Source organism: Myotis davidii, unplaced genomic scaffold, assembly GCF_000327345.1.
Source record: "Myotis davidii unplaced genomic scaffold, ASM32734v1 scaffold3479, whole genome shotgun sequence".
In the NCBI taxonomy this organism is placed as follows: Eukaryota; Metazoa; Chordata; class Mammalia; order Chiroptera; family Vespertilionidae; genus Myotis; species Myotis davidii.
Window position 1 is genome coordinate 40,105 of NW_006290018.1, and position 11,357 is coordinate 51,461.

The 11,357-nt window shown below is 39.0% G+C and overlaps 1 protein-coding gene across 1 annotated transcript in view; it reads left to right on the forward strand.

Annotated features, from left to right (window-relative positions):
• The window catches only part of LOC102761775 (calcium-activated chloride channel regulator 4-like), a 41,285-nt gene that overhangs the window by 28,831 nt on the left and 1,097 nt on the right, over positions 1–11,357 (forward strand). Inside the window, 4 exon segments of the mRNA XM_015563247.1 lie at positions 4,999–5,150; positions 7,905–8,120; positions 8,697–8,964; positions 9,873–10,043. Coding sequence (XP_015418733.1) covers positions 4,999–5,150; positions 7,905–8,120; positions 8,697–8,964; positions 9,873–10,043 — 807 coding nt within the window.

The following is an 11,357-nucleotide window of genomic DNA, read 5'->3' on the forward strand; positions in this document are numbered from 1 at the left end:
CATTCATGTCTGGCCTGATGTGTTTCTGTTGAGAAATCATTTGATAACCTAATGGGAGATCCTTTGTAGGTAACTCTCTGTCACTCTCTTACAGCCTTTAAGATTCTCTCTTTGTCCTGAACATTTGCCATGGTAATTATGATGTGTCTTGGTGTGGGTCTTTTCAGGTTCACCTTGTTTGGGACTCTCTGTTCTTGTGTGACTTTTTTCTTCCTTACCTCAGGGAAGTTTTCTGACATTATTTCTTCAAATAGATTTTCTAAGCCTTGTTCATCTTCCTGTAGTTCTGGCACCCCTATTATTCGTACATTGCTTCATTGCATGTTGTCCCAGCTTTTGTTTTATTGCCATTTGCCTGAAAATTTTTTCCCATCCCTTCACTATCAACCTGTGTGAGTCCTTTGTTTTGAAGTGAGTCTCTTGTAGATATCAAATATATGGGTCATGTTTTCTTATCCATTCAGCTACCATATGTCTTTTGATTGGAGCATTTAATCCATTTACATTTAAGGTTATTATTGATAGGTATTTGTTTGTTGCCATTTTTATGCCTGTGTTCCTTCTTCCCTTTCTATTTCTTCTTTTTACAGCAGTCCCTTTAGCATTTCTTGCATTGCTAGCTTGGTGGTAATAAACTCCCTTAGCCCTTTGTTGTCTGTGAAGCTCCTGATTTCACCTTCAATTTTGAATGATAGCCTTGCTGGGTATAGTATTCTTGGATTCAGTCCCTTGCTTTGCATCACTTTGTATATTTCATTCCATTCCCTACTGGCCTGATATGTTTCTGTTGAGAAATCAGTTGATAATCTAATGGGAGATCCCTTGTAGGTAACTTTCTGTCTCTCTCTGGCAGCCTTTAAGATTCTTACTTTGTTGTTGATGTTTGCCAATTTAATTATGATGTGTCTTGGTGTCAGTCTTTTGGGGTTCATCTTGTTTGGGACTCTGTGTGCTTCTTGGACTTGTGTGAGTTTTTTTCCCCAAACCAGGAAAGTTTTCAGTCATTATTTCTTCAAACAGGTTTTCTATTCCTTGCTCAGCTTCCCCTCCTGGCACCACTATTATGCAGATATTGTTTTTTTTTTCATGTTTTCTCAACGCTCCCTTAGACTCTCCTCCTGCTTTTTAAGTTATTGTTTTGTGTTTGTTTGGGGTTTTTTTTTTTCAGTTACTGCTCTGCTTGTGTTGTTTCCTACCTTGTCTTCTAACTCACTGATGCAGTCCTCAGCTTCTTCTAGTCTACTGCTCATATTTTCCATCGTGTTCTTTATTGTTCTTTATGTCTTTCTTATTGGGTTCTTTATTTCTTCTTGATTCTTCTTCATTTCCTCTTGATTTTTACACATGTTGTTGAATTTGTCATCCATCCTTTTGTGTCCTTATAACCATTGTTCTGAATTCTTTCTCTGACAAATTGCTTGCCTTCATTCATTTACTTCCTTTTCTGGTGATTCTGCCTTTCCTTTTGTATGGGGGTTCTTTGTCTCCCCATTTTTTCTGTTCCTTTGTGACTGTTTCTATATAGTAGATCAAACTTGTCTGTCATCCAGGTTTTTTGAGTTTGTCTTATATAGTAATAAAAGATGTTTTGTGATAAAAACAAGCACAGAGAGTCCCAAACAAAATGAACCCGAAAAGACCCATACTAAGACACATCATAATTACCATGGCAAATGTAATTGTAATAAAAGATGTTTTGTGGGACCCCGTGGTGCAATCTCTCAGGTCTTCTGGACTGGGTATCCTAGGGATTCCCTGTACTTGGTGTAGTTTTTGTCCTGTTCATGGATGGAGTTTCCTACCAGGGCGTCTGGTTATGTGGCTCACTTTCTACCATGTTGACTGAATAGCATAAAATACAACTCGACAAGACATGACACAAAGGGAACAAAACATAAATGTATTCATGACACTGATAACCCAATAAAAGTGACCAACAGAGAAAAGAGAATTAGGAGAGGGAAAGAAGAACGAAAATTGTATTGAGAAAAGGAAAAAAATGTAATAGAGAAAAGAAAAAGAAAAAATAAATGGGGAGAAAACACCACAAAACAAACAAATAAACCAAAAAAATGCAAACAACAAACACCCAGAAAATGGGGGGAGGGGGGTTGCAGAGTCTGTAGAGGCAGAGTTTATATACGGAAAGTAAGGTTAAATAATTGAATGAATAGGGGAAGGACCATGGTTGAGTATAGAGTAGGTAGAAAGAGAATGAGTGGATAAAAATAAAATAAAAAAATCAATAAATAAAATAATAAAAAGATTTTTAAAAAAAATTTTTAAATTTACCTATTTTTTCAAGAGCTTTTGGAAAAGAATAGAGGAGAGAGCAGACAGGCTTGAGTTTAGTGAGTTAAACTAATTAAACAATTAGGAGAAGAAGAGATAAAAGAGGTGGGGAAAAACAAAGGCATTAAAAAATTGACTAGCAAAGAAAGAGAAAAGAGAAAGGTGCATGGACTTGGAGCAGGGGAGAGGAAATTAGATACATGAGTAATCCAACAAAGACTACAATAATAATAACATGTCAATAAAGCAGATAAAGGTCAATTTTTAACAAAGGATAAAAATAAAGGAGAGAGAAAAACTAAAGTGGAGACAGGAGCAGAGAATACAGGACGAAAAAGGGAGAAGTGAGGAAGAAAAGGGTGGGCAAAAAAAATAAAATAATGATCAAAAATTTAAATAGAATAAATAAAAATAATACAAAAAATATTTTTAAAAAACAACACAAAAATAAAGAAAAGAAATTGTAATAAAAGATTAAAATGTGAAGTGTCATTCGCTTTGCTGAGTTTTAATGCCCCATGGGGGCTGGTTTAAGACCCCACTCTTCTGTTCTGTCTGCCACTTCTCAGTTTCCTGTTGGATAGTCAGCACCGTGTTGAAGTTCCAAGAGATCCACCGCTCCCCTGTGTCTGTCTCCACAGCCTTGGTTGCAAGCAGGCAGGACCAATATGCCCGCTTTGCCTATCTGCCAGCTGTCAGTCTTAATCACTCAAGAATCTTATACACTTGCTTTTTAAATGCCTAGTTGTACAAACTTGCATAGATTCAAAGGGCTTTAATGGTCACTGTAAAATTTATTTCTGTCTCAAGCCCCCCAAAGTAGTAATTCTTTTGGACTTGTCTCCATTGTTTACTGTTTTTCTATCTCCTCATTGCCAGCTATTGTCAGAATACCTCAATATGGTTCTCTTGAACCATCCCAGTTTTCTGATTCTGATCCACTGTGGCTGGAATACCTGAAGTCCACATTGTTAAGAACCATATCAAAAATAAAAATGAATAAATCCCTTAAAGAGCTTTGTGAAGTCTGTGAGCTTTAATGTATGGAATTTTAACATCTTTTTTTATTATTACTACTAGAGGCCCAGTGCACAAAAAATTCTGCACTAGGGGGAGGGGGGGTCCCTCAGCCTGGCCTGTGCCCTCTCGCAGTCTGGGACCCCTCAGGAGATAACGACCTCCTGGCTTAGGCCTGCACCCGGGTGGCAGAGGGCAGGCCCAATCCCTAGGTGCAGCCCCTGGTTGGGCTCAGAGCAGGACCGATTGGGGAGTTGGGGCGCCGCCCCATGTCATGCACAGAGCAGGGCGGATTGGGAGATTGTGATGCCACCCCCTGTCACGCACAGAGCAGGGCCAATCAGGGGGTTGGGGAGCTCCCCCCTGTCACGCAGAGAGCAGGGCCGATCAGGGGTTGAGGAGCTCCCCCCGTCACTCACCAAGTAGGGCTGATAGGGGAGTTGGGGCACCGCCCCCTGTCACACACAGAGCAGGGCTGATCAGGGGGTTGGGGTGCCACCCTCTATCACCAACGGAGCAGGGCCGATCAGGAGGTTGGGGTGCCACCACTCTCAAACTCAGGGCAAGGCCAATGGGGAGGTTATGGCTCTACCCCATAACACAGGGAGCAGAGCCTGTGGGGTGGGGGTTAGGGAGCCGCCTTATATGACCCACAGAGCAGGGCCAATCAGGGGTTGGAGCGCCACCACTCTCACATTCAGGGCAGGGCTGATGGGAGGGTTATGGCCCGCCCCCATCACACACAGAGCAGGGCCGATCAGGGGGTTGGGGCGCTGCTCCCTGTCACACACAGAGCCGCAGGGCGATCAGGGGCTTTGGGCGCTGCCTCCTGTCACCCTGATCCCGGTGCCGGGAGGCCTCTCGGCTCTGTTGATCCCGGTGCTGGGAGGCATATTACCCTTTTACTATATAGGATAGAGGCCTGGTGCATGGGTAGGGGCCGGCTGGTTTGCCCTGAAGGGTGTCCTGGATCAAAGTGGGGGTCCCCACTGGGGTGCCTGGCCAGTCTGGGGGAGGGGCTGAGGGCTGTTTTCAGGCTGGCGAGGGACTAAAGCTCCCAACCGCTCCTTTTTTTCTTTTCTTTTATTCTGGGCCAGCTTTAGCTTTGAGGCTTGGCTCCAGCTCTTAGGCCTCCGCTGCTGAAAGCAGGTTTCTGGCCTTTGTTTACCTTCTGTATTTGAAACAATGTTGAGATCCTGCTGGCTGAAGCCTGATGGACTAAAGCAGGTTTCTGGGGTTTTGTTTAGCTTCTATATTTGTAACATAGTTGCTTAGAGTTGCAGCTCAGAGGCCTGCAGCGGCAGGCGGGGAACATTGGAGTCCTCCGTCACTGAAGCAAGCAAGCCTCATGTTCACTTTAAGCTGCCTGGCTGCCGGCCGCCATCTTGGCTGGTAGTTAGTTTGCACATCTCGCTGATTAGCCAATGGGAAGGGTAGCAGTCGTATGCTAATTACCATGTTTCTCTTTTATTAGATAGGATGATTCCATGATTATTTGATGCATTTCAACCAGCTGAAATTTCTATAAGTGAGGTATAAAGTTAGCTTACACTTTCTGGTTTTGACATTTTTAAGTCAATGTTTCAGAGTTAACCTTTACACTTATCTGGTTTGGGTCTATTTTAGTAATATATACTGAAACTATTATTTTGTTTACTGTTACCTTAAAAATCACTAAATTGTGATAAGTACTATTTTCTAGAAAGCAACCTAATAAATATATTTACATTTTAGGAGGAAAGCATTTGTTTGTCTCAGATGAAGTCCAGAACAATGGCCTCATTGATGCTTTTGGGACCCTTGCATCAGGAAATGCTGATATTTCGCAGAAGTCTATTGAGGTCTGAGTTCCAATTCCAGGTTTTTGTGTTTGTATTTAGCCATATCAAGAAAAATACTTTGGTTATTATAATTTTGAGTTCTATATTTTCTCAAAGTTAATAATTAAAATCAAAAGTAAGTATGTAATGGAAATTCATGGCCGTTCTTTAGATATGGCCAAATTAAGTAGTGAAATAAATTCTTTTTTTCTTTTTCTTCTTTCATAGAGTTTGGTTAAGGAATAACATCAAAATGTTAAATTTTGCCCTAGTCAGTTTGGTTCAGTGGACAGAGCATCAATGTGTGGACTGTGGGCCCCGAGTTCGATTCCAGTCATGGGCACATGCCTGGGTTGCAGGCTCAGTCCCCAATAGGGGGCCTACAGGAGGCAGCGGATCAATGATTCTCTCATCATTGATGTTTCTATCTATCTCTTCCTCTCCCTTCCTCTAAAATCAATAAAAATATTTTTAAATGTTAAATTTTTCATAAAATATAGACTTTACCCAATAATACAGCATCCATTTTTCTATGAATACATAAAAATATATCATACTTTCAAGATTTCTCTCACCCTTCACTGCTGTGAAATAAATTTAGGTTAGATGAATGAACTCAAGAACCTGGATTAGAAAAGGAAGAAAAGTATCTTAGAAATTTATCCAAAGAAAGAGAATGAATAATCATTACAGATCTAAAAATTAGGGTTTCCTTTATGTCTTCAACCACTCTTTTCACTGACTTTCTATTTTATTCATCTCTCTTCTGAACCCAAACCTGTGCTTAAATAACACCCTCATTTTCTGTTACTTAGATTCAAAAACTTTGACTAAACTTTGATTCTTCATTCATGTCCAATGTAAAATGTCAATGTAGACTTTCAATTTCATTGAAAGTATTTTTTACAAAATTCTGTTTTTATCCCTATCCAATCCCACAAAATCTACATCTTCCAGTTCATTGGGTCTATGCCTACATTAAAACTTGACATGATCACCTAAACAAAACTATTTTCCTCTCGTCTCCAACAGTGAAGAGCACATAAATTATAGAATGCCGGATTAGTGCAGGTTGATGTTGAGATCTGGTTTGTAGCTTCACCTTGCAAACAGATCAAAAATCCATCTGGGATCTAGCTAGGCAATATATAGAGAATAAATTGAAGGAGAATAAAACTAATTTCTGAGGGTTTCAACCTGGTTGACTTAGAAAATGATGATACTACTATCTAAAGTTAACAAGTAAAGGGGAAGAGCTGATCTTGAAGATATTGTTTTGTGTTCTGTTTAAACCTTAGTGATTTTTAGTGGATGGTGGGACATTAAAATGGAATATCCTAAAGAAATTTTAAATATAAGAGCGGGACTTGGAAAATCGGCCAGAAAAAAAGGGTCATTTGCATATAGGAAGTGGTCATTTTCTGGGTGTTTGTTGTTTGCATTTTTTTGGTTTATTCGTTTGTTTTGTGGTGTTTTCTCCCCATTTATTTTTTTCTTTTTCTTCTTTTTCTTTTCTCTATTACATTCTATTCCTTTTCTCAATAAAATTTTTGTCCTCCTTTCCCTCTCCTAATTCTCTTCTTAAACTGTATGGAAGGGGCAGAAAGGTTTTTATTCCCTCACTTAAAATGGCTGCTGGAATACAGAGGAAAGGTTGCCTCCCACTCTTCCCTCAGTTATTGTCCCCTAGTACTGCTATGTAGTCAAAGCTTTCTAACTTTCTTACACATTCTTGATGGGGAGTCTAAAAAAAGTCACTCACATTCAGATTAACTTGATATTACTTGGTCCACTTAACATAGGACTGAGATTTTTGACATTGCGATGGTGTTCCAATGGTAGAATTCACTCTCTTATCTCAGTACTGATATGGAGGTATTTTTGGTTAAGGACTAGGTTAGAATAGAAGTTGAATTTCCCATCATTTCCTGGAATGACACATCTGTAGAAAGCACTTTCTTGGTCAGTAGATAAAACTTGCTGTACTTGACTAAGAGCCATCCTCAAAATCTTGAAAAAGTCTCTTTGAGGCTCCTCTCAAAGAAAGATCCTAACATGCACTCCTCAATACTCCAACCTTCATAAATATCCTTTTGCCCTATTTACACTCTTGCTGAACATGTTTATTGTTCAGGGCTATTAACTCTAGGATGTGTGAAAAAGTTCATGAAGTTTTCACATCAGGAAAATATCCATGAGTGCTTGTCTCATTACTTGCTGGTCCTCACCTAACTATGTCTCTACTCAAATACTAGTACTGTAACTACCATCATGAAGATGGGTAAACCAGGGGTTTCTCTCTGTCTCTCTCTCTCTGTGTCTCTCTCTCTCTCTCCGTCTCTCTCTCTCTCTCTCTCTCATACTCTCTCTCTCTCTCTCTCTTACACACACACACACACACACACTCTCTCACACACACACACACACACACACACACACTACAGCTAATTCTTTGACATTGTAGTACCCTTTAATGCTAAAATCTCAGGGGGGTGTATACAAAAACAACTGGGAAAAATAATACAGCCATGTCTCCAACAGTAAAACCCATTCTCCTGCTCTAGTGGTTTTAACTCAGACCCTATATATCCATACTTCCTGACTAACAACTGTCACATCCCAATCAGCTTTCAGAGGGATCCCAAGGCTACGGAGGTATGCCCTATATAAGCTTGTTCTCAGGCCAGAAATTAAGAACTATGTGTTTTAAAAAAGAAAAAAGAATAAAATTACTCTTTTCTCCAGTCACTAATTTTATAATATATATTTATACAGATTGAAAGTAAGGGATTAACACTCAATGATAATCACTGGATGAATGGAACTGTAATAATTGATAGCACTGTGGGGAAGGACACATTCTTTCTCATCACATGGGTAAAACAGCAGCCCATTATTTCTCTCTTGGATCCTAATGGAACACCAATGAACATTTTCACAGTGGATGCTACTTCCCAAATGGCCTATTTCAGTATTCCAGGAACTGCAAAGGTAAGCAATCAGCTTTTTTATTTCCACGTAAATCTGTTTCATAGCTAAAAATACATTGTTTAATATCATAAATATGAGTACCAATACTTGTATCATCTTCAAAATTTAGATAAAATACAATGTACTTTCTATGCCTGCATGGTCCTGAAAATTATAGTGGCAGGAAAAGGAAAGAAGAATGTATGCATTAGGAGGAAGGAAGAGAAGGGAAAAATTAGATAGGCTAAGAATAACTTTAAGGAGGCAATGTAGGGAATCTGTACAGCTTATTAGATTACCAGATCGTAGAATAAAGAATTAAAAATCTCTGAACTCCATAAGGCCAAGACCAAGGTAAACCTTCCAAAACTTATTTTTCCCAGCTGAGATTTCACAAAGTTTGGACACCATGCATGACAATGGCCAGGATGCCCTGTCCAAATTGCCTTGATTTTCATCCATTTTCCTTAAAATAAATCTCAAAAATTTCAAAACCCTGTTTCTTCTGAAACATATTTCTAAGATTTATTTTAGAGTTAGATAATGGAAACACAGAAAATAGCTTGATCTGATACTCTACTTCCATTGAATTTTTAGGTGGGTGTTTGGACTTACAGTCTTCAAGCCAAAGCAAACTCAGAAACATTAACTATAACAGTTAATTCTCGAGCAGCAAATTCTTCTGTGGCCCCAATCACAGTGAACGCTAAAATGAATAAAGACACAAACAGCTTCCCCAGCCCAATGATTGTTTACGCAGAAATTCTACAAGGGAATATACCCATTCTTGGAGCCAATGTGACTGCATTCATTGAATCAAGTAGTGGAAAAACAGAAGTTTTGGAACTTTTTGATAATGGTGCAGGTAATTTACAGTGTTTTCCTTTTTTAAAGAATAAGCCTATATTTTCCTAACTCAGGATATGTTATGGGTCCCCTGACAGTATGGGGGAGTGAGAAACACCAGGAAAATTGATGCAGATTGTGAACAACAGGGACAGCAGAAAATTCTGTTCAGGTAAAACCAACAAAGTGATTAACAAGTGTCTTGCACATAGAAATACTCAATAAATGTTATTTACTGTCATTATTGCTCATCATCTAGACAACCAATGTCTATCACCAGATAGAAAGGTGTCACTCAACAAACTGAGGACAGCATCAAGAATTCTGAGCAAGTGTTTCTTGGGGGCACATCATCAAGAAAGTCTGGCCACAGAGAGTGAAACACAGCAGCCATGAGGGGTTAAGGGATAGAACCTGGGCCCCAGCAGGAAAGAGGGACAGGCAAGAGTAATTAATTCCCAAACTACAAATACAGTCCTGGGAACTGAGGCCCAAGGGCAGGCAGAACTGCCACAAGACAGTAGGGGACATTACAAGGGCATCGGATACCAGGTTTGACTGGCATGAAACAAGACACAGTGTGGGCCATGCTCTCTCCCTGGTGTGCATGGTGAGCAGTGCTTAAAGATCTTTTCACAGACTCTGGGTTATTCTGGAAACTGAACCTTCTTTTGAGAGTTCAGTGAGCAAGGGGGGAAAAAAACACACCAATTTTATAGACATCTGGATTACCATGGATTTTTATCAGTATCTTATGCAATGATATTAATTCAGACCAGTTATAATCCTATCATCAAGAGCTGGCCCGTGAAAAATAGGGAGCTCATTCTAAGGGATATGCTTACAAAGGATATATGCTTGACTTGGAAAATGCATAAATTTCTTTTTCTTTACAATAATAATTCATTCCTTAATTTCTATAACAAGGTGCTGACACTTTCAAGGATGATGGGGTCTACTCCAGATATTTTACAGCTTATTCAGAAAATGGCAGATATAGTTTAAAAGTACGAGCTCATGGAGGAGCAAACACTGCCACACAAAATTTAAGGCATCCACCAAATAGAGCTGTATACATCCCAGGCTGGGTAGTGGATGGTGAGTAACTCATGATATCTGAGACACAGTGCTGGCCGGAATACTTGTGAGTTGATATGGTTAAGGCTTCAAACATTTTACAACTCAAAGTATCGCTTTTCCCATTTCTGGAATGAAGTTCTCAGTCATACTGAGATTTGCCTTTAAATTAACCTATGCTTTGGTACAGTGTCTGGCAGATAGTAAGCATTCAATAAATGTCAGCCATTAAATTAATTTGGAGCACCTTACCTACAGCAACAATATGCCAGATTTTCAACTAAGGGTGAAGGAAACTGGCTAATATGTTATGCACCTAAGCATAAGCCAGTGAGTAAACATTTATTTTGGATATTTTTATTAAGTCAAAAGAAATATGTATTGAGAAAGGTGATGATAAGGATTAAGAATTTATTCCTTATTAATTTTCCTTTGTTTTGTCTCTTATCTTGTGGCTTTTCATTATCCTACAATATCCTAGTCAGGATACTAAAGAAAACAAGTTCTCCCACCAATTGGATACTTATGACTTTGTCACTAAACTTAGTAAAACATATATATATATATTGGGGCAAAAGTAGATTTACAGTTGTTCATGTGGAAAATAAAACAATAATAAATAATATAAGAATAAACTCTGTTTTGCTTAGTAATATATATATATAATATATAATATGTATATGTTATATATATATGTTATATATATATGTGTGTGTGTGTGTGTATATATATATATATGTATATATATATATATATATATATTACATATTCTTTATCCAGTCATCTATCAGTGAACACTTAGGTTGCTTCCATCTTCTGCTCTCAGACATCAGTGCTTCTGGTTCTCAGGCTTGCGGACTTAGACTAAAACTTACACCACCAACTCTCTTGGGCCTCCAGCTTGCAAATGGCAGATCATGGGACTTCTCAGCCTCCACAACCATGAGAGTCAGTTTCTATCATAAATCTCTTTCTATGTATCTGTATATCCTATTGGTTCTATCTCTCTGGGGAATCCCAGCGAATGCACCAGCAGGTCTCACATTCCCCTACCTGTGGCCAGGAGTAGGTTTAATAGGACCATGGGAGGTTTTAAATGCAATTATCAGAGCCAGGTCCCATAGGCAAAGGATTTTTATCTAATTGTCAGCATTCAGTAAGGCAGTGGTTCTCAACCTTCTGGCCCTTTAAATACAGTTCCTCATGCTGTGACCCAACCATAAAATTATTTTCACTGCTACTTCAAAACTGTAATGTTGAATCAGAATGTAAATATCTGATATGCAGGATGGTCTTAGGCGCCCCTTGTGAAAGGGTCATTTGATTGCAAAATGT